The sequence below is a fragment of the Stenella coeruleoalba genome (genome assembly GCF_951394435.1).
Source record: "Stenella coeruleoalba genome assembly, chromosome: 3".
NCBI classification, from domain to species: domain Eukaryota; kingdom Metazoa; phylum Chordata; class Mammalia; order Artiodactyla; family Delphinidae; genus Stenella; species Stenella coeruleoalba.
The window spans coordinates 112,653,696-112,677,793 of record NC_137148.1 but is presented as its reverse complement, the minus strand read 5'-3'; the positions used below and the strand labels follow the sequence as shown (position 1 = coordinate 112,677,793).

General features: G+C 46.2%; 1 protein-coding gene across 1 annotated transcript in view; it reads right to left on the bottom strand.

Moving 5' to 3' along the window:
• The window catches only part of SLC25A48 (solute carrier family 25 member 48), a gene marked incomplete at its 5' end in the record, with an annotated part of 42,414 nt that overhangs the window by 5,047 nt on the left and 13,269 nt on the right, over window positions 1-24,098 (bottom strand). Inside the window, 2 exons of the mRNA XM_079918608.1 lie at window positions 8,459-8,592; window positions 11,125-11,382. Of these exons, the coding sequence (XP_079774734.1) occupies window positions 8,459-8,592; window positions 11,125-11,382 (392 nt within the window). The remainder of the gene's footprint in view (window positions 1-8,458; window positions 8,593-11,124; window positions 11,383-24,098) is intronic.

Here is a 24,098-nt window from a genome sequence, read left to right as displayed (position 1 = left end):
AGGGTGACTGAATAGCAGCAAGGAACTGGGTCAGCCTCTGAGAGGAAAATTCCATGCCGGGTGCACAGAGAGGCTCCCGTGTGCACCGGGGTTTGGCTCTGCAAGGCGAGGCAAGCCAGGCAGGACGCAGCTTGGAATGTGACCCTCCTCTCCCATAGCACTGGGCTGTGCAGGAGCCGTGGGCCACTTCAGGCAGCCAGAGTTCATGAATGCATGAACGAACGAACTCCTTGATGTGAAAAAAGAATGGTCTCTGGGGCTGAAAGCATCCTGGTGGTGGTTGTGGTAGTGGGGGATTTCTGGAGTGGAGGGAGGCCTTCAGATCCCCCGAGTGGCAGAACCAAAGAGTAACCAACACTGGTGCCTACTTACCCCTAGCTATGGCCTGCTCTGCTGTGAGGCCCAAAGATGGCAAAAATAGTGCAGAGCTACTGGCTATCACCTTGGCTTTTGGAACACAAAAACAGTAGACAGAGTCTTTCCTCATGAATCCTCAATGGCTCCCCACTTCCCAAGGTCAAGTCCATACCCTTCCCTGGCCTGCCAGGACCCACATGCTCTCTCCTTGCACTGCTCTGACCTGCCTCTTACACTTGACACTGTGGGCAGTATATTGGCCTGCCATTCATTCCTCCTAACAGGCCAGCTCTCTCTCACCACTGAGCCTCTTCTGGTCCCCTCTGCTGGAATCCTCCCCAGACTCGGCTATACCCTCTGGTAGCCCTGCCATGGCCACCCCAAGTAGGATTATGGCCCGCCGTCTTCTGTGCCCTCAGTATCTCTGCCATCACAGCACTTCTCACACCATCCTCCAATCACCTATGACTTGTCTATCCCTTCATTAATAGTCCCAGTCAGAACTTCCCTGGTGGCGCAGTGGTTGAGAGTCCGCCTGATGATGCAGGGGACGCGGGTTCATGGAGCGGCTAGGCCCATGAGCCATGGCCGATGAGCCTGCGCGTCTGGAGCCTGTGCTCTGCAACGGGAGAGGCCACAACAGTGAGAGGCCCGCGTACCAAAAAAAAAAAAAAAAAAAAGTCCCAGTCAGAGTAGTGACAACAGGGCTGTGTGCGTGGCTCACATCTGAATCCCCAGCATCTGCACGGTGCTTGGACTAGAGGATCCTCTATAAATCTTATTAAATGAATCAATGGATGGATGGACAGGCAGATGAATGAAGGAGTGAATGAATGAATGAATGCGTGAACGAACAAACTCCTTGATGTGAAAAAAAAAAATGGTCTCTGGGCTGAAAGCATGCTGGTGGTAGTGGGGGATTCCTGGAGTAGAGGGAGGCCTTCAGATCCCCCAAGTGGCAGAACCAAAGAGTAACCAACACTGGTGCCTACTTACAAATGGTCCCCTCCATCTCTCCTTAGAGTCATCCAGTCTCATCCCACTGTCACAAACCCCCTCACAACAGTCACCTCTGTGGAGCTAGAGGACATCAAGTCACTCCTCCAGCCTCCTTATTGCAGATGACAGCTCTCCAAGTGTGAGCCATGGCTCATGTGGTTTAGGACGATCCTCGCAGCAGGCAGAGAATGGATCCAAAACTACTCCACCTTTCTTCCGTTCTGACTTGGGAATGCCCCAGAAGTCCATGGACTTACTAGTTCCCCTACCATAAAGACTGCTTTACTGGTAATCACTGAGTTACAAGGGGCTACTAAGATTGGGTACCACTGCCATTATTTCACTCCTTTCCAGTTCTTTACTATCACTGAGTTCTTCTTCCATAGGGAAGTGAGAATAGGTTGCAGCCTCAGTGAGCTGCAGTAAAACTGTTTGGGAATGCGTACTCCACAAAGCCAGCACTCAAGCTCAGTAGGATTGGAGCCATCCCTCGGCCTTGGGAAAAGATGCTCCACCTGCCGCAGCTGGGGATCTGACTGTGAGACCACCCAACTTTCCAGGGCTGTATAAGATTATCTTTTTAATCATGTTACTATATATGTTTATATGCAAGCACATATACAAACATACATAAATATACATACACACATATATGCTTGCATAGGCTGTGAATATTTTGAAAATATATCACAAGAAACTTATAACAGTGATTGCCTTTGAGAGAAGACTGGCAGGGGGTCACAGGAGGGACATTTAGACAGTATATCCTCTTATACCTTTTGAAGCTTCCTATGTTCACATACTACCATTTTTTTTTTTTGCGGTACGCGGGCCTCTCACTGTTGTGGCCTCTCCCGTTGCGGAGCACAGGCTCCGGACACGCAGGCTCAGTGGCCATGGCTCACGGACCCAGCCGCTCCGCGGCATGTGGGATCTTCCCGGACCGGGGCACGAACCCGTGTCCCCTGCATCGGCAGGCGGACTCTCAACCACTGCGCCACCAGGGAAGCCCTACATACTACACATTTTTTAAGCAACTAATAAAAAATAATTTCAGTCAATGATGTGGTTAATCAAGTTGAATATTGCTATCTCTGCTTAAAACCTGTCTCTGACTATAAACTTTGGGTCAGACACTTTTGAGGTTAAGAAATCAATCATCTGACCTCAGTTGTTTTCTAGGACTTTGCTTTTAACAGAACACAGTAAATTTTTGGAGGAAATAATATCAGCGATATATTTTGCTTCTACAGGACTTTTTGGAAAAATGATACATTAATATATGGGGAAATAGAAAAAAAATCTCAAATAAAAACTGAGCATCTCTTTTGAATCTCTCTTATGTGTCACTCTGTATTTGTTGGTTGAATCACAAACTGTGCTTCTGCTAAAAAAATACAAAAGACAATTGATTCAACATGTATTTATGATAAAAATAATAAAGGCCATATATGACAAGCCCACAGCTAACTTCTTAATCAATGGTGAAAGGCTGAAAGCATTTCCTCTAAGATCAGAAAGCATTTCCTCTAAGAAGATCCATTCTTGCCACTTTTATTTAGCATAGTATTGGGAGCCCTAGCCACAGCAATCAGAGAAGAAAAAGAAATAAAAGGAATCTGAATTAGAAAAGAAGATGTAAAACTGTCACTGTTTGCAGATGACATGATACTATACATAGAAAATCCTAAAGATGCCCCCAAAAAACTACCAGAACTCTTCAATGAATTTAGTAAAGTTTCAGGATACAAAATTAATACACAGAAATTTGTTGCTAACAATGAACTATCAGAAAGAGAAATTAAGAAAACAGTCCCATTTACAACTGCATAAAAAATACCTAGGAATAAATCTAACTAAGGAGGTAAAAGGTACTTGGTAAACTATAAGACATCAATGAAAGACACTGAAGATGACACAAACAGTTGGAAAGATATACCATCCTCATGGATTGGAAGAATTAATATTATTAAAAAGACCATACTCCCCAAGGCAATCTACAGATGAAATGCAACCCCTATCAAAATATCAATGGCATTTTTCATGGAACTAGAACAAATAATTCTAAAATTTGGATGGAAAAACAAAAGACCTTGAATAGCCAAAACAATCTTAAGAACAAAGAACAAAGCTAGAGGTACCATGCTTCCTGATTTCAAACTATACTACAAAGCTACAGTAATCAAAACAGTATGATACTGGCACAAAAACAGACACATAGATCAATGGAATAGAATGGACGACCCAGAGATGAACCCATGCTTATATGGGCAATTGATCTATGACAAAGGAGGCAAGAATATAAAATGGGGAAAATAAAGCCGCTTCAATAATGGTGTTGGAAAAACTGGACTACTTTCTCACACCCTATATAAATGCAAAGTGGATTAAAGACTTAAACTAAGACCTGAAACCATAAAACTTCTAGAAGAAAACATAGGCTATACATTCTTTGACATCAATCTTAGCAATATTTTTTGAGATCAGTCTCCTCAGGTAAGGGAAACAAAAACAAAAATAAACAAATGGGACTATATCAAACTAAAAAGGTTTTTCACAGTGAAGGAAACTACCAGCAAAATGAAAATGCTGCCTACTGAATGACAGAAGATATTTGCAAATGATATATCTGATAAGGGGTTAATATCCAAAATATACAAAGAACTCATATAACTCAACATCAAAAAACCAAACAACCCAATTAAAAACTGGGCAGAGGACCTGCAAAGACATTTTTCCAAAGAAGACACACAGATGGCCAACATACATATGAAAAGATGCTGAAAATCACTAATCATCAGGGAAATGCAAATCAAAACCACAATGAGATAGCACCTCACCCCAGTCAGAATGGCTATTATCAAAAAGACAAGAAATAACATGTGTTGGTGAGGATGTGGAGAAAAGGGAACCCTTGCACACTGTTGGTGGGAATGTAAATTGGTGCAGCACTATGGAAAATAGTATGGAGGTTCCTCAAAAAAAATAAAAAATAAAACTACCATACAATCCAGCAATTCCACTCCTGGGTATTTACCTAAAGAAAATAAAAACGCTAATTAGAAAAGATACATGCACTCCTATGTTCATTGCAGCATTATTTACAATAGCCAAGACTGAATTAAATATTGACATTTGTGAAAACATGGATGGACCTAGAAGGTATTATGCTAAGTGAAATAAGTCAGAGAAAGACAAATACTGTATGATTTCACTTATATGTGGAGTCTAAAAAACAAAACAAATGAACAAACATAACTAACCAGAAACAGAGTCATAGATACAGAGAACAAACAGGTTGTTGCCAAAGGGGAAGGATGTTGAGGAGGAGAGAAATAGGTGAGGGAAATTAACAGGTACAAACTTGCAGTTACAAACTAAATGAGTAATCGGTATGAAATGTACTGTGTGAGGAATATAGTCAATAATTATGTAATATCTTTGTATGGTGACAGACGGTAATTAGACTTATCATGGTGATCATTTTGAAATGCATAGGAACATCAAATCACTATGTTGTGTACCAGGAACTAACAAAGTGTTGTAGGTCAATTATACTTCTAAAACAAACAAATAGAGAAAAAGAGATCAGATTTGTGGTTACCAGAAGTGAGGGGTGGTGGGAGGGGATGTACAACATGTAATGTACAACATGATAAATATGATGAACACTACTGTACATTATGCATGAAAGTGGTTAAGAGAGTAGATCCTGAGTTCTCATCACAAGGAAAAAAGTATTTTTCTATTTCTTTAAGTTGTATCTATATGAGGTGATAGATGTTCGCTAAATTTATTGTGGTCATCATTTCATGATATATGTAAGTCAAATCATTATGCTGTACACCTTAAACATCTACAGTGCTATATGTCCATTATATCTCAATAAAACTGGAAAAGAAAAAAAAACAACTGAGGTGAGAATTCTAGGAACATGGCAGAGTAGAAAATACCAGGACTCTGTCTCCTCACCTAGATAACTATTACACAGACAGAATTTGTCTGATGTAACTACTTTAGAACTCTGGAGTTTACCGAAGGCTTCCAACTTCCAGGAGAGGGTTTGGGCAGTGGTTAATTTCAGTCAATGTCAGCATTTAGCACAGTAGCAGCTACCCATCCCCCATCCCAAGCCCTTTGGCAGGCATCTATGCACATGTTCCTGGAGTAACCTGCACACAGCTTGTGGGAACCAGGGTGGGCAATGAGAACCTTGTCCTCCAAATACTGGACATCTGTGTTCTGGTCACTGATTGCTGTTTCTGATCATGAGGTGCAAAGAGGAGGGCAGTCATTCTTGTTTAACCTCCCCCTCCATCTTGCAACCCCCTTGTTCACTGGCTGAAGTGACTTCCAGGGAGTTTAAAGGGATGGTGCCCCTTTCCCTTCCCTTCATTTCTCTCTTTTTCCTCTTTTGGGAGCCAGACTAGGACATTCAAAAGCGACTGCATGTATGAGGAAAATTAGAAAGTGACTGCGTATGCCCAGGGAAAGGCACAGGCTCAGAAAAACACTGAGAAAACCTTAAGTTTACACCTCAGATTGATCATTGGCACAGAGATAGTCTACAGCAATCAAAAATAATAACAAAACCCACCACACCCTGGGGAAGAGGGAGAATTGGACTTCTAGAGTTACCACATTATTAGATTCAAATGTCTAGTTTTCAATAAAAAATCACAAGGCATATAAGAAACAGGAAAGTGTGGTCCACTCAAAGAAAAAAAATCAAAATAAAATGTCCCTGAAAAAGACCTGATAGCATATCTACTTGACAAAGACTTTAAAATATCCTTCTTGAAGATGCTTGAAGAACTAAAGAAAGATGTGAAGAGAGTCAAGAAAATGATATGTGAACAAAATAGAAATATCAATAAAGAAATAGAAAACCCAGAGAGAAAGCAAACAAATTCTGGAGCTGAAAAGCACTGAATGAATGAATGAATAACTGAAATGAAAAATTTACTAGAATGATTCAAAGGTTTATTTGAACAGGCAGAGGAAAGAATCAGCAAACTTAAAGATAGGATAAGAGAAATTATTGGGTCTGAGTGACAGAAAGAAATAACACTGAAGAAAAGTAAACAGAGCCTAAGGGACTTGTGGGAAACTATCAAACAGAGCAACATATTCATTGTGGGAGTCCAAGGAGAAGAGAGAGAGAGAGAGAGAGAGAGAGAGAGACAGAGACAGAGAGACAGAGAGAGAGAGAGAATATATGAATAGGGCCAAAAACTTCCCAAATATGATGAAAGACATGAATATAAACATCAAAGAAGCTCAATGAACTCCAAGCAAGATGAATTCAAAGAGACCTACAAGAAGACACATTATAATAAACTTTTGAAAGACAAAGAGAGAATCTTGAAAGCAGATAAAAAGTATCCTCTGTAAGACTTTCAGCAGATTACTCATCAGAAACTTTAGCAGCCAGAAGGCAATGGGCGAATATATCCAAAGTGCTGAAAGAAAAAGAACAAAACTGTCAAGAAAGGATTCTATATCCAGAAAAACTATCCTTCAAGAGTGAGAGAGAAATCAAGACATTCCCAGATAAACAAAAGCTGAAGGAGTTCATTACCACTAGATCTACCTGGTAAGAAATTCTCAAGAGAGCCCTGCAGGCTGAAATAAAATCACTAGACAGTTAACTTGCAGCTGTATGAAGAGATATTGTAAAAATCTCACAAAAGGCAAATACATGGGGAGAGTGACACTAGCATCATGGCAGCCCCAAATGTCCCTTATTTTGTCCTCAGTTCAACAACAAAAATTCAGCATCCATCCATGAACAAAAGTGCCTCTGTGGGAGTTGTGGGATCCAGTACCATACACCAAGGGACCCAAGAGGAGTCTTTCCCACCTGTGCATCAGCTAATAGTCAGACAGACCTCAGTACTGGCAGCGAAACCTGCAGTAGCCTGTGAATTGGCTCCAGCCACTCTTGGCTGTAGTCCAGGAGCAGCTGGAGAACACTGACTGGGGAGGTCACACACAGATGAGAGAGCCTTTGTGGAAGTCCAGTTTTCCAGAGGACAAGCTCTGGCACTCCATTGGAGCAAAAAAGCAGAAGTTTGGACACACTGGAGTGGCAGTTAGTAAGGATTGGAGGGCTTGGGATGAGGCAAGGCCTCATAGGTCAATAGTAACATTAACACTAATAAAACTACTAATACTAATGCTAATGATAAACAGATGACTCTTTCTAAATGTTCTCTATGTGTTATACATTAAACTGAGCACTTTTTATATGCCTAATTTAATTTAACCTACAAATATCTCTGCTGCTCATGGTAGGGGTGATTATCATTGGAGAAATTGAGGCCCAGAGAGGGGAAGCTTGCCTGGATTCCCCCAGTTCACAAGTAGCCAGACCTGGCTTTGCACTTAAGTCTGCTGACTAAGAGGCATGCCAAGAAAGCCAGGGGCCCATTCAAGGAAGAGCAAGCATGAGGGTACTAGGGGGTATAGTGGGAGGCAAGAAAGATGGGGATGTTTATAACTTTGGACACTAGATGTGGAAAACTGATCTTCATTCTGAGATAGTTTAGAGGCAAGTAGAGGCTTGGGTTTAGGATAAGCCCTTTAGGTTCAGGAGAAGGAAGACAAGGCCAGGCTGGAGGCTGCCTCAGTAGCCGAGACCAGAGGTGATGGGGTCTGGACTTGTGTGGGGTGGAAAGCAGAAGACAGATCAGGGAATTGGAACCTGCAAGATGTGATGATTGAAGTGGTTCTGGGAATTCCCACTTATAGGAGGGGTGAGGCTGAGGTGCTAAGCAGGGAGTGACGAAGGAGCTCCTAGCCTTTCTGGATGAGGAGGCCAGCTTTGGTAACACAGATGTGGGTCCAGACCCCGGCTCTGCCACATACCAGCTGTGTGACCTCAGGTAGGTTACCAGTCCTCTCTGAACCCATCAGCTGGGTGCACACCCACTTCCTCCTCCAGGCCGGGGCAAGGACTGGATGAAACAAGTGCTTCATAATTTAAAAGCCAGCACCTCGTTTTCCTGATTCTCTTCTCTGTAGTCTCACATCTTCCAAAATCTCTGACCCTACCTTCCAGGGACTGACACTGACCCTGCATGACTGCTGTGGGGCTTACTTTAAGACCTTCCTTCTGGTAACTCTGGGAGATACAGTCCAGGACACCTTTGTATTTGTTTATATAAACCCCGTCAGCTTGCAGTCGACTCTTCACGACATCCATAGGAGTTGCTGTCCCCCAAGAAATTGCTCCTGTTAAGAGAGAGACAAATAGGTATCAGGGGCTGGCTGGTTGGGGTCTGGAGGGGACCCGGCTCCCTGCAGATTTCCACCATTCAGAGGCTTCATATGCTGCTGGGGGACGTGGAAACAGCTCAAGGTCAGGACCTATGAAGGGGGTTCTTGATCCTCCCTCGCCACTGGCTGTGGGACTTTGCAGAAGTCTCCTGCCACCTCTAGGCCTTGAGTTTGTCTTCTGTAAAATGGGCCAGCAGCACCTATCTTCGTGGGGCTGCTATGAGGACAATAACCTGAGGCATGTGAAGCATGTAGCACAGGGCCAGGTCCATCGCTAGTGCTTCCTAAGCAGAAGGATTTATCAGCAGCTTCTATTGGAGGAACAGGAACAGGCCCCATAGTACTTTCCGGGCACAGGGGAGGGAGATCAGGGTGAGGCCTGAGGCTGAAGGCTGGCAGCTCCCCAGAGGCAGGATTTACTCTGAACATGAAGAAGACGCTAAACAAACACTTTCCCATAGCCTGCTTGCCAAGGAAGGGTCAGCTTAGGGATTGCAGAGAAGAGCAGGGTCAGGTCTTTAAAAAGCTCTTATCTTTTCCAGTGATCTGGAATAGAAGTCTTAGGACCATGGGCCACTGGGTCATCTTCATTGGATAAGTTCAGGTGTCCTGGTTTGAGTACTTTGTGACTTTAACGGACTCTAAGAAAACAACGCCAGGTTATTGTATAAACAGAGAAATTGGCACATTCTTTGATGGGGAGAGAAAAACAAACCGATGCCAAAGTCCAAGGCAGCTGGTTTGCAAGGTTTTGTAACTGCGGCCCAGCGGCTCCCAAAAGAGGCCTTAGCCTGTCCCCAGCCCCCTGCCCATCCCAGCCTCCTGCCCTTGGTCCTCTGGGAGCCCTCTGGACCTCTCGTCCCTCCTGCCTTCTTCCAGGATAAATGGGGCCGCTTTTCCCCTGGAGTCAGCCCAGGTGCTGCCCTGGCACACTCCCCTGTTCTCAGCCCATGGGCGAGGGTATTACAAAACCAGGTTTGACTGCCAGGCTACACGTATCTGCTCTCACCAGAAATGAGAGCAGCCGGGGCCTGTCTGCGTTCTCAGTCAAGAAGTACTTACTGAGCACTTACTGGGAGCTGGCACAGGCCAGGCCTCAGGCACAAGGCGGGGAATGGGAACACTGGGGTCTGGTGGCTAAGATGTGGGCTCTGTTATGTGTTTCCTAAGTTTCAAGCACAGCTGATTAGATAATGAGGAGGAGGGATGACAATTTTCTTCTGTCCAGTGGATCCTTCCCATCAGCATCAAACATACCATGTTATCTGCCTTTTTTTTTTTTTTTTTTGGAGTTTGGTTGCTTTACAAGGTTGTGTTAGCCTCCACTGCAGAACAAAATGAATCAGCCATACACATACAGACATCCCCTCCCTTTTGGACTTCCCTCACATTTAGATTACCACCGTGCATCAGATAGAGTTCCCTGTGCTATACAGTACGTTCTCATCAGTTATCCGCCTTCTTGAGAAGCAATCCTCTCTTGACTTCCATACCCCTCTCTGACTACAGCTGTGTTTCTCTCTCTCCCGATACAGCACATTCAAATCTCTCAGAAGTGTTTTTTGTCCTTGGGTTCTCCAGTTTCTTTCATCCCATTCTCTCTTGATCCCACTTCAATCAGGTTTTCACACCCTTCTCTTCATCAAAATGGGTCTTGTCAAAGTCCCTGGTGACCTACTGCATTGCTAAGTCCAAGCAGTGGGAATAGCCAATGCAAAGGCCCTGTGGTGGGGAGAGAGCCAGGCACAGTCAAGTTTCAGGAAAGAGACCAGCGTGGCTGGAGCAGAGCAAAGTAAGGGGACGGTAGCAAACAAAATGAGTGCGGAAGGGTAACAGGCAGCTGGAATGCTGATGGTCTTGAAACCATTGCAAGGTCATTGACTTTTACCCAAGGTGAAATGGGCATGCAGCGTGGGTTCTGAGTAAGGAGGTTAAGTAACCAGTCCATGGTCACAAAATGACTAAGTGTGGATTTGAACTTGGATCTTTCTGACTGCAGAGTCCCTACCATACTGTCTGCATTAGCTGTGTGACCTTGAGTTGGTCACGCTGAACCTGTTTTCTCACCTGAAAAATAGGGAGACTTATTCCTACCTTCTGGGGCCAATGAAAATCTCACATTGGAAAGGTTTGCAGGGTGCCAGTATTCAAAAAAGGTGAGCCATGATAACAGAGTTTCTTTTCAAAGCTCAGTGATACCTGACACAGAGTAAGTGCTCAAAATACACCTTCCAGCTGAAAGCTGTAAGAGTCCAAATAGGGACTCAGAGAGAAGGGGATGGGAGAAAGAGGGGGGACCATTCCCCATTCCTAGCCCTTTGTCTGCCTGGCTAGGTCTGGCCATAGCAGGTACTTAACAAAGAATTGTTGGATGAGTGGCTGGATGAACCCTGCCGTTCCCCAGGGCTGAGAAGGGTATGGTAGGCTCCCCAGCTGTCTTGCTGCCATGGTCAGCACGGGGGCAGGGATCAGCCATGACGCCCTTACCTGCCATGCCTCCCGCCAGCCACACAGCACAGGTGCTGGGGCCTGTGTGGGCCTCGGGCGTGATCCAGTCACTCAGGAACAGATAAGGGATGAAGTAGAGGCAGTAGCCCGGGACGTCCCGCAGCAGCATGGCACTGGCGCCCCGGTACAGCCCTGCCAGGCCTTCAGTCCGCACGATGGTTATGATGCAATGCACAGGCCCCTGGTAGGCTGGCTGCTCCCCAAGAGCTGCCACCCTGGGCTTCAAACCGAGGTTGGCTGCAAAGACAGTGCAAAAAGATAGCAAGTGACCTGGGGGCAAGAGAATGACCACTGTCTGGCATTGGAGTCAGCCCAGCCCATTGACAGTTCCCACTCACGTCACCAATTGATTTTTACCAAAACTTCTGACCGTTTTGGCAACTCAAATGGGTATTCTGAAGTCCCAGCAGGGAGCTCCTGCCAGCATGTTCAGCCAGACTGGACAAAATCCCAGCCAGGTGATAAAGCACCTGTTGCCTTAGAATGCCCAGAGGTTCTCGGTCAACCATCACTATGTCTTTTTAAGTAAATGTGACTGCACGATGCCTTGGATCAAATATGCTGAGGCATACCAAGCTCCTTCTTGAAGCAGAGGCTGGAAAATCCAACACCCTGTGTGTGTGTGTGTGTGTGTGTGTGTGTGTGTGTGTGTGTGTGTGTGTGTGTGTGTGTGTACTCATGCATAGTGTGGTAAAAAGTGTATGAGATTTGGACGCAGACTGTCCTGGTTCCAAATCCTGGCCCTGCTTACCAACTTTCTGACCTTGGTAGGCACCTGTTTAGCCTTTGTTTCCTTACCTTTGAAAAGGGGACAGGCCAATACCGTATTGTATACGTGAAAGTTGCTAAGAGAGCAGGTCTTAAACATTCTCACCACATACACACACAAAATGGTAACTATGCGAGGTGATGGATGTGTAAACTGACCTCATCTTGGTAATCGTTTCACTATACATACGTGTACCAAATCATCACATTGTGCACCCTAAACTTACACAAGGCTATATGTCAACTGTGTCTCAATAAAGTTGGAAAATTGTATTTTTTAAATAAAAAAGAGAACAGGCTGTTGTGAGTATCAACAAGGTAATACCTATAAAGAGCTCAGCATGGCGCTGGGAACACTGTAGGAGCGCAATGTTATCACCAGATTATTACTGAGACCAAGTTGACTGGTGTGAGTTGGGTGCAGGATGCACTGGCTGGAGGGCTGGACATGTTCTCACTGACTCTCTCCAGCCCTGGCCAGGCTGTGCCCTGAAACAGCTGTAGGGCAGTACTGGTGCCATTGGCCCTCAAAGTCCAGGGGCACAGGGTGCTGTCTCCTTAGCTGACCTCTGGGGTCTCTGCTGGCAGATCATCAGTTGTTATATCAGTAGCTTCTTTACAGGACGTGTGTAGACAGCAAGTAGTGACTCTGTCTGTCCCTCTAATTCTTCCATCGGGCTTCTTCCATCTCCCTGCCTCATGCCTGTCTACTCTGCTACGGACCTTTTATTTATTTATTTATTTATTTATTTATTTATTTATTTATTTATTGCGGTACGCAGGCCTTTCACTGCTGCAGCCTCTCCCGTTGCAGAGCACAGGCTCCGGACGCACAGGCTCAGCGGCCATGGCTCACGGGCCCAGCCACTCCGCGGCATGTGGGATCCTCCCGGACCAGGGCACGAACCCGTGTCCCCTGCATCGGCAGGCGGAATCTCAACCATTGCACCACCAGGGAGGCCCCTGCTACGGACCTTTTAGCACAGCTTTGACTCATGGCCAGAGAGACCTCCTAGTCCCAGTGCAGATAAAGCGGACTCATGTTCTCAACTTTCCCTTCTTGAAGAACTAACATGACATGGCCAGGACAGAAACAGAATGAAGCTTGCCTGTGACCACATGCGTATTTTGCCACCTGGGTTTAATGCCCTGTAATCACCCTCTCAATGGGGTTTTACACATGCTGGCTAAGAGACAGATCACTTTTGCTATATAGGTGAACATCCAAGCCCCCTACAGAGCCCCATCTTTATCAAATGAAGATTAGGAAAAAATACTCAGCTTCATGATGCCACAGCCCAAACCGGAGATTTAGGAGTAAAGTACAACCTGTCCTTTTCACTCAACCCAGAAGTAGGCGAGGTCCAGGGGGAGGTTCCTATTTGCCTGGAAAGTATGCTTGAATAAACTAATCCCGTATTTTCTTTCTATGTTGGGGGAACAGAGGCATCCTGGTCACGTACATTAGGCCAACTACAGCGTGGGCAGGAGGCTGAGTCTCATTCTATAGTCTATAGCAGGGAGTGAGCAGGAGTGGTGGCCAATTTTAGGGGCACATGGCCCGCTGAGCTCAGAGCAAGATCAGACACTGTGGTCTTTGAGAATCCACTGAGAGGTCACTGAACACCCCTTTCTCTCCCAAATCCACTATGATACCACCAGGGTCATCCTGGGAAATTCTGACATTAGCCCACATAGATGTTAATTGTCCCAACATATAAACTTTGCCTGGGCCATGCTCATGTCAAAGTAACAGTGATCTGTCCCAGGAGTCAAGGTTTTCATGAATCAACTGTGGGTATGATGTAGCTTTCAGAAGTTACTGATTGAAAGAGAATGTCCTGATAACATTCTGCTTGTGTGGGGGACAGATGTTGAAAAAAAAACTTGTCTAACCTCCAACTGACTTTGTCAACAAAAAACCTGTACTTTTTTCCTTTTCTTTTCAGGATAATCAATAAGGAAATTCTCTCACATTCTCCCAGGGTTGTAACATAAGTGATCTAGCTTTTATTGCTTGAAAATGATCCATTTACAATTATTACAGCAAAAGAATTGTCATGGTGACCTGGAATACTGACATGAGTCTGAACTGGTGGCCAAGGCCTTCTGGACACAAGTTGATACTGTGAAGCCCTTGGAACTCCTTCCAGCTCCCTCAACCCCAATATATTTAAAGAAACTTTTTATTTGGAAATAATTTCAAATTTGCAAAAAAAAAAAAAGTACAAAAAAGGAAAACTGTACACAGAACACCTTTACCCAGATTCACCTATTGTTAACATTTTACCTTATTTTTTTTTATGGTTTGTATGCTCTCTCCCTCCCTCCCCCTCTTCTCCCACTCCGTCCCCTCACTTTTCACTCAAACACGTGTGTACAATTAAACTGAACAGATGCCTTTGTCCCAGTGCCTAAACTTTGCCTGGGCCATGCTCATCTCCAGGTAACAGTGACCTGACTTGGAGTCAGGGTTTTCACGAATCAGCTGTGGGTACAATGTGGCTTTCAGGAGTTACTGATAGAAGGAGAGAATCTGCTAAAATTGGAAAAACACTTGGCCAAACGAGAACCGGCCTTGACATCAAGACCCAAACCAGAACCAAATCTGTACTTTCATTTTTTTCTCCCAAAATAAGCAATAAGGAAATTCTTTTGCACACACATGCATACATAATTTTATTCTCTGACCCATTTAAGGGTGAGTTACATACAAAATGGTCCTTTACCCCTAAATACTTCAGTCTGTGTTTCCTAAGACTCAGGATACCATTCTACATACTGTGGGACAACAGCCGGGTTCATAATCTACATGGACAATACTTGTATCTAATGTACTGTCTATGCTCATACCTTCCTGTGATCTCGTGCTGACCTTTAGAGTGTTCCTCCCCAACCCCCAGGACAGGATCCAGTCTATCATGTATTATATTTAGTTGTCAGGTCTCTTTAGCTTCCTTTCATTTGGAGCATTTCCACAGCCTTTCTTGGGTTTTGTTTTTATGACACTGCCACTTTTCAAGACCACACCACTCCCTTTCTTGTTAACAGAACTTTCCTTATCTGAGGCTTGTTTGATGTGTCCTTGTTATTACATTGAGATGATGCATTCTTGGCTGGACTTCTTCCCTGTTCTTAAGTCTCACCTTTTTTCCCATGAAGACCAATCACTCTTAATAGCCCTTGTCTTCTCCTCTGGCCTCCTCTGCCTGTTGTTATTAGTTTGTTTTTTTAACTGAGGTATCATTTACATTCCATAAAAGGTGTAGCTTGTAAGTGCACAGTTGGTGAGTTTTGACCATGGCATGCACCAGACACCATATCCTACTGAGAAAATGACGTCTTAGACTTGAAATAAACTGTTTTGGTTACTCAGGCAGAGCAAAGAAGCCTACCTAGCCTCTCCTGCTTTTCAAGGCAAAAGGATTCTGTGACATCAATGACGTGTCACTCAATGAGAAGCAAATCTCTGTTATGGGCCCACCTACTTTAGCAATAGTGGTATGGACAATTCATAAGGGACCACAAGGCAGAAGACCGCTGGGATTCTGATCAGTTGCTCAGACCACAAGATGCTCTGTGGCTCAGCTGGGGAAGGAGTTGCCCAGGAGCCTTGGCAGCTAGACTTAGAAAAGCACCGAATCAGAGCTTCTGGTAACTCTAGCAGTGGACCAAATTTAGTTTGTGTAAAACAAATTTTGGTGACCCTTAAGAACTGACTTGGGAGGTTGCTGGCAAGCAGCTCTTGGAAATATGCACATCTGATACATGTGGATTTGTCTTTGTGCAAGGAACCCAAGGAAGGAAGTAGGCACCCTGCTCACACTGAACCATTGCCCCTCAGCCTGTTGTTCTAGAACCTTCAGGGCTTTGGCTTGGGGTGCACACATGCAAGGGAAGGGTTCACATTAGGTATATTTCCTTCTAGAATGAAATGTATTTAGTTTCTCTAATGAGAATTTTTTGTTCTAAAATGAGGATAAGATGATGAATCAAATTCTGATTATTTCTTATCATGAGCACTTTGTCATTAAGGCCATTTTTTGCTGTACTCGCTAAATCAAGAGTCTTTTACTATGATAGGTAGAGTTACACTCAGGATGCCTGTGGTTTTCTTTGTTTTCCCAAATTCATTTAGGGTCAACTCAAGCGCCCTACACCGAGATGAGCAGGATGTTCAAAGTTGATAAAATTGCCCCCCACCCTGCTCCTAACCTTCACCTAGGAGCTTAGGAAGGCCTACACAGTTCTAAAAAGACCCCTCCTCTGGGCTCCCCTGCCTTGTCCAGCTCAGTCCCCGCCATCGCTCCTCGGAGCACACACTGTGGCTGTCTGGCTCCACCGCTCAGCAGCAGTGTCTGGTGCCTTGCTTGCTGGCTCCTGCCTGGGCCGGGAGGTCCCTCTGTAGGCAGGTGCCTCTGCAGGGAGCTCTGCAGAGAGTACGGGTGTCCAGGTTTGGTCAGTTCTAACAGGTACACATGCAGCCACTCCTTGGGGGGTCCTCCTACCTCAGAGAGGCTGCACTGGCCCAGATGCAGGCTGAGGTCCCCACAGATCTGCCACTAGTGCCCCTCTTCTCAGAACCCAGGGTCCTGTCACTGCATCCCGCTGTACCCTTCCCAGACACAAACACGAACAAGTTTCACTTCTTTTTCAGGCAATGCTGTTCAATTTCTTCAGTGGGTCATGACCTTGGAAACTGGAAAGTCAGCTGAAACACAGTGACTGGTCACTGATCCACTGAGGTAAGGAGGGCCCAGGCCTCAGGAGCCTCTCTGGAAGGGAGAGCGCCACCAATCCTCCTCTGTGTGCCTATGTTAGGGTGGGGTGGAAATACAACATCATTTCTCAACAGGTCACTTTCTCCAGAAAATCCTTAACAAGTCCGCCACCCACTGATGAGGCCCTGCTGGTCCCCAGTTAACGACATGCAGGCTCACCAAGTGTTCTGTGCTCGAATGCCTCTGGGCCAGCAGGCTCTCAAATGGAAGTGGGCAGCATGGGGTTATTTCAAGGGACCCACCCATCCACAAGCATTATAGATTGACAGAATTCCTGAAATATCTCACATACATGTCTGGCCATTTTTCTCATATGTGTAGGTGCTATTGTGGGAACACAATAACAATTACTTAAGTACACTGATGATCCATGGTAGCTTCTTGTCATATGTGTTTTCTTAATCTGTGGACACAAAGTGAACAGCCGTTCTATGGGTTGGTCTCCATCGTATATATGTAAAAGGTACTCATAGAAAAAGCTGGGACCCTTAGTCCATGCCAAGGCTGTGCCCCCTGCCGTGGTCTGTCCTGGTTGCCGCTGTTTCCTGAGCACGTTGTTTTGCCTTAACCGTGAGTTCAGTGAGTTTCCTGATGATAGGAATCACACACTGTGGCTGTCCCAGGCACTGTGGCCCTGTGCCTGACACTGTGGGCCGTATGTGCCTCAACATCCGTTCAGTGAACACTTGAGCATCTGATCGGCAGCTCTAGCACCGGGGCCTCCCAAAGCTTCACCTCCTGTGCTCGGCATTCCTCCAAGCCCAGCCCTGTCTGGTCCTTGTGCCAGAGACTATAGATGCTAAAAGAAACTTCCAAATCATAAGCTGCCACACTTGTCGAAGATGTTACGGAAGCATCCAGTAATGTGGATGGACATCCTCCAACAAACAGGTTGGGTATAACCTCTGTGGTTTGGGTTTCAACAAGCTGAGGGACCCCTCAGTTCACTTCCCCAGGGTATTACCAACTGGGAAGCTCTGGCCCAGTTCCTGTTTCTAAAGAGTCCAGCAGTTTTCTCATGATCTGAAGAGTCCATGATAGGCAGATGGTTTAGTAGAAAGAGCCCTGGATTAGGAGCAGCTGGGATTTGCTCTGTTTCTCAGTTTCTATTTACTGTACAACCTGGTACAAAGGACTCAACCACACTGGGCTGCAGTTTCCTCATCATACACAAAAGGGGAAGAATCAGTGGCCTGTCCACATCATTCGGCTTTTGTGAAAATTAACTGAGAATGTTGGCAAATGTACTTTACTAAAATGTGTGTTGTGCAAATGTACTTTACTTGAGGCAAATAGTTATCATTCCTGTCTTTATTACCTTGCCCTGATGTGACTTCAGATTCCGGAAGTGCTGGACTTGCTAATCTCAGGCAGCCATGCCCTGCTGTCACCTGCCATGACCTGCCAAGCCTACCGTGGAAAGATTGTAGATACCGACCCAGCTCTGAGAACTACCAACACTAGTGTCAAGTCTAGAAATCAGGACAATATTTGCCCTTGTCAATTGATTGAAAGAACAAATGGATGTATCCCCACTGTATGTAACTTACACAACGGTGTGTTATGTTGTGTACACCTTCATTAATCTTGGCAAGCTATGTGGGACCACAGTTTGAAAAATATTCAGTCACACTGCCCAGAACTCAAGGGCACCTCTTGAACTGCATGGCTATATGCCTGGCCTCTTCACAAACCTCCTCCCTCCACTTTTTTTTTTTTTTTTGCAGTATGCTGGTCTCTCACTGCTGTGGCCTCTCCCGTTGCGGAGCACAGCCTCCAGACGCACAGGCTCAGCGGCCATGGCTCACGGGCCCAGCCACTCCACAGCATATGGGATCTTCCCAGACCGGGGCACGAACCCGTGTCCCCTGCATTGGCAGGCGGACGCTCAACCACTGCGCCACCAGGGAAGCCCCTCCCTCCACTTTTGGGCTGCCATTGCTCCAGCCCTCACTTCCTACAGGCACACAGCCTACTTGAGAAGAAGGCCCCGACTGTACGGTCCTGGCTAGTCTCCAGGTTTTTGTGCCCCTTATCACATTCCAAGGGTTCCTGCCTTCCCAGAGGCTTCCTTCTTTAGGAACTGAATGGAGCAATGTGTATCTCTTTACGGAGCTTAGCATCAATAATTCCTGCCCTGAACTGGGAAATTCTTAGAAAGTCCACTGCATCAAAAGGCTAACCTGCCTGGAGATAAGTATCCTTCTTGGCAGCCACACATCTTTATGGGAGCAATAAAACTGTGTTGCCAAAGAGACAAACTGATGTAGTCAGGGCCTCTGAGGCACAGCTGCTGACCTTCTCAGCCAGACATTTCAGAAGATCCAGGGAGAAATGGTTTTGTCCCATTCTGTCATCATGCAGATTCTTGAGCTCAAACGGGCTTTGTGTTCAGGTGTGTGGCTGACGATCTTACTTGCCCAGATCACCCCTCAGCTGGCACTCCCACTGTGACCATCCAGTCCAGCTTGTCTCCTCTCGGCATGTCCAGATATTAGGACCTTCTCCTCCTCGAATCCTGGCCACACTCTGTCCCTTTCATTCCATCAGATTATCTTAAGTATGGTAGAGTCAGGCTTCCTCAACTTCCTTCCTCTTGCCTCAAAATTCTCTTGCAATCGTCTCTTGCCTTCTCCCCTCCCAACTTGGAAAAGAAAGTCTTTTTCCTTCTTTGCCCATTGGTCTCCGTCCCCACTGTCACCCTGACTTCAGCAACTCTCCCTTCTACCCTCTCCTTCCCCACGTTGGTGACACGAGTCTCTCAGGACTGTGTTCCCAGGGTGTGGAGCTGCATGGCCCGGGGCGGAAGAGCCCAGGGAGCATGGACAAGTCACTTAAGCCCAGCTTCAGTTTCCCCACCTGTCAAATGGAGAATGTGCGGATTTCATAGAGTTGCTGTGGTGACTGAATCACGGGATTTGTGTTAGCACAGAGCACATGGCTGGGGCGCAATACTTGTTAACTACAGCTATTAGCATCAGTATAGTTCCCTCCCGAACTCCTTTACAGCGTTTTCTCACTGACGTCTACCCAGGTCTTATTGCAGCTCACCTTGGCATTTGCATCTAACGCCATGACTTCAGCTGTCACTTCTATGTCTGTTGCACCCCTGTCTAGACCTCCAGCCCTGACATTCCATTTGCAGTCCCTCCCTCGACAGGAACCAAGGTCAAGTCCCCACAGTTCTCACTCGAGCCTACCCCTCCAGCCAGGGTCCAAACCAGCAGCAGCAACGATGAGTATGTGTGCTCCACTCCACGCCAAGCTCTGTCTTGCATGCTTCATCTGCTGGTGAATTCCCTGCGTGGGAGGTACCACCTCCCTCATCGCCACCCAACTTTGAAATCCTGGGTCATTTTCGACACTTTCCTCTCTCCTGCTGGGCCTGTTGGTTCTACGTCATCAATGCCTTTTCCATCTGCCGCTCCCCTCTACTCCCAAAGCCCACGGCCCCGGGTCTGGCGTTCCCAGCCTCTCGCCTGGTCTGTGGAGCAGCCTCCAAATCAGACTCCTCACCTCTACTATTCCCACCCCCTCCCATCCCTTCTGAAGGCCAGGTTCACTTCCTACCACACAGCTGTGCTCAGGTCATGCTGCTGTCCAAGACGCTCCACTGCCTGCAGAACAGAAAGGAAACCTGTACTCGGCTAAAAATCCAAGCTCTTCACAACTGACCCGGCATCTTCCACCCCTCCTCCCTCATCCTGCCACATGCTTGCCTTTCCTGCCACTGACTCTTTTTTTTTTAAGATTTTTTTTTAATGTGGACCATTTTTTTTAGCATCTTTATTGCAGTATAATTGCTTTACAATGGTGTGTTAGTTTCTGCTTTATAACAAAGTGAATCAGCCATACATACACATATATCCCCATCTCTCCTCCCTCTTGCGTCTCCCTCCCACCCTCCCTATCCTGCCCCTCTAGGTGGTCGCAAAGCACTGAGCTGATCTCCCTGTGCTATATGGCTGCTTCCCACTAGCTGTCTATTTTACATTTAGTAGTATATATAAGTCCATGCCACTCTCTCACTTCAAATGTGGACCAGTTTTAAAGCCTTTATTGAATTTGTTACAATATTGCTTCTGTTTTATGTTTTGGCTTTTTGGTTGCAAGACATGTGGGATCTTAGCTCCCCGACCAGGGATCGAACCCGCACCCCCTGCACTGGAAGGTGAAGTCTTAACCACTGGACCACCAGGGAAGTCCCTTGCCACTGACTCTTTCCTTACATCGTTTCTCAGTCTGAAACAGCTCTCCCTCCCTACATCCCCACCTCCAAATCCTAGCCAGTATTCAAACACCTAATGAATAGCCACTTCCTCTCTGGAGCCTTCCCGGTCTGCAGAGCCAGATTCTGAGGATCCAGAGCCTTCCTGGGGCCCTTCTCATTCTGGTGCACAGCTGATTCCCCACCAGACTGAGTGCTCTATGAAGGCAGGGGCTGTGCGTGTCTGATACCTGGTTTACCTACTCTGCTTGGCTCAGAGCAGGGCCTCGGGAAACGCTAGTGAATGAATGAATCAAAGAGTGAACTCAATCAAGTGTAACCCTCAGCCCTTTGCCTCCAGCTGGGCCTGGTGAAATTACTATGATGGTCAGCACAGAGTTAATGCTGAGTCCTCCTCTGATTCCGCAAACTCTGGCCTCCTGTGGTGTTGAGGGCTTTGTGATCTGCACATTAATTAGGCTCTTAATGAAAACACAGACCTGAAAGCTCCCAGATGGGGGAGGAGTGAATGTCATTGGCCACCGGGCTCCAGGATGTGACTTGGCCCAGGCAGCAGAGGGACCTCACCCCTGAATTCCAGCTCGGGCCCAGCAGGGTGCCTAGTGAGGCTCATGCCTGGGCGAAGGGTAATGATAACTTGAAAACGGCACCTTTACAGGCACCTTACTGTCAAGGCCAGACCTGAATTAGTTCAGGCCAAATGACAGAGGCCCCAGGAGAAAACCTCCGTGAAGTTGGAAGAGTTTTCACGAGGATAACTGCCGTCTAGCATGTACTGGTAGGCAGCGCCCAACGGACACTCCCTTTAAACTTTAGCAACTGCCTATGTAATTTGGTAAAACCCCTCTGTATAACAAATTTCACAATATGTACCAAGAATCTTAAAAATGACTGTACTCTTTGGCCCAGTCACGAATCAAAGAGCCCACACATTTGGGGAAATGACTGTAAATGAAGGCAACTCTTTATGGACAAATTTGCTGATCACATCACTATTTTTAGAAGAGGAAAATCTGTAAACAACCTAAATGTTCACTAGTAGGAAGACTTCTAACTAATAAGTTTACTTGCATAGCTAACATTTATTTCGTGTTTTCAACGTACCAGACATTGTGCTAAGATCTTCCTGTGTTACATGTTATCCCATCCCATCCCAGTTATGAAGGAGCTACTCCTGTTACGCCTTTTATGCATATGAGTAAACTGAGGCTTGGCGACAACAGGTGGGGGTAAGATTAGAAACAGGTGGCCTAACTCCAGAAACTGAATTCTCACTACACTGTATCATCCCTCTCAAAGTGTGTGTGTGCGTGTGTGCGTGTGTGCGTGTGTTTATTTGATGGAATATTGTACATCTATTTTAAATATTATCCATCTATTTTAATTTTATAATTCTATTTTAGTAACATGGAAGATGCTTCTGTTTTACGTTGAATTAAGAACAGGATGTGAAACTGTCTATATAACATTAGTACAACCTCTTAAAACATTTAATCCATGCATATAGAACAGAAAAAGGAAACATATGAATGTGTTAACGGTGACTGTATTTGGGTGGGTGGGCGCTTTCTCCCTCCACATTCGGACAGTGAGGATGAACTCAATGGCTTTGTATTTGCATGTCTCCAACGTGGCGTAGTCTCTCATACCCGTTGTCACCACCCAGGGAAGTGGACTGGCAATTCTGGGGTAAAGCCACAAGCCATGAGCAATCCCACAAGCCCTGCACAGGGTAGCCTGCAATTACCCATCTCAGCCCAGTTATCAGGGAGAGCGGGCCTGACTCAGAGCAGAGACCACAAGCTCGCAGCCAACCACAGCCCCACACTGTCCAGCCCACACAATGCTTTCGGCTGCATGGTGTTACATTGGTTTGTGTTTGGTTTTGTTTTTACTTGAATTATCTGACAATTTCCAGTTGGAAGATCCTGGGAAAATCTAGCTTTCTGCCTTCTCTTAAAAAGAAGATCCAGGCCACATGGCAACAGTCAGCCAGAGCTGGGTTGCAGCCACCCCTCCCACAGGATCTGGGCAGCTTGCAACTGTGCGCACCACTCCCGACTGCCTTCCCAGAACCAAGGCTGACACATGTGCTTGAACTGCTGTGTTTCTAACAGCAGAGTGATATGGAAAGTGAAGTATGTTCTGTGTTTCAATAAAAAGAGGAAAAACGAAACACAGGTTAGGAGGGCTGTAGGTGTCCAAAAAATGGAAAAGGGTACATTTTCCAGGTACCTGTGCTTACTTATGTTACCTCCCTGGTCCCAGCGAGTCTTTGAGTTTTCTATCTCTGGCCAAGAGGGTTCCCGAGGAACAAGTGAAAGGTAACTACACCCTTCCTCATCTTCTGGAGAGATTCCTGGCAGAAAGTACTGCCTGATGACCCACTGCCTGCCTCCCATGCTTTATCCCCAATAGTTGATCCTGACCAGCACCTGTAGTCACCAAAGCCCTTTCCCCATGCATCTGGGGGACAGGGGAAGGTAAGGAAGAGTGGGCCACACAGAGCGGAGCTGCCCAAAGCCACAGAATTCAGACCCATCCCTCGAAGCCCACAAGCTATGTCCACTGCTTGAACACTGTCATTTTGGAGACATCCTCCAAGTCCCCTTTCCTCCCGCAAAGTTTGCAACTGGTTTTGTACATGATGATTTTGTGCAAAGGCCCAGATATTACCAAAGTTGTTGTAGCCTCAGCTTCTACAGAACCCTGGGGCAGAAGCAGAAACAGCATCAGTGGGCTCTGAGTCAGTTGCCTGGGTCTGTATCCCAGCTCCACCTTCCACTAGGGCAGTGACCTCAGGCGGGTGATGGAATCTCTCTGTGCCTCAGTCTCCCCTTTGTAAATGTCTAGGAATTGGGTTGTCGTGAAGATTAAACACACACCAAGTTCTTTGCACAGTGCCTGGCACGTGGTGAGGGCTAAGTAAATACTGGCTGCTCGGCCCCCATGGCTGTGACTCTTCTGGGTTAGTCCAGATCAGAGGCTCTAGGGGCACAGCTGAGGCGGACCCTCCAGTCTCGGTTTCTACCTTCCCTCCGCCCACTCAGGTCAACCGTTTTGTGTCCGCACTGCCAGCTAAGCCCCTGGGATCAGGCGCTAATGACTTGGAGCTTTGCAGGGCTGAGAAAAATCTGTGTGCAGGACCTCCCTTGGTCTCTTATTAAGAGCCTTCC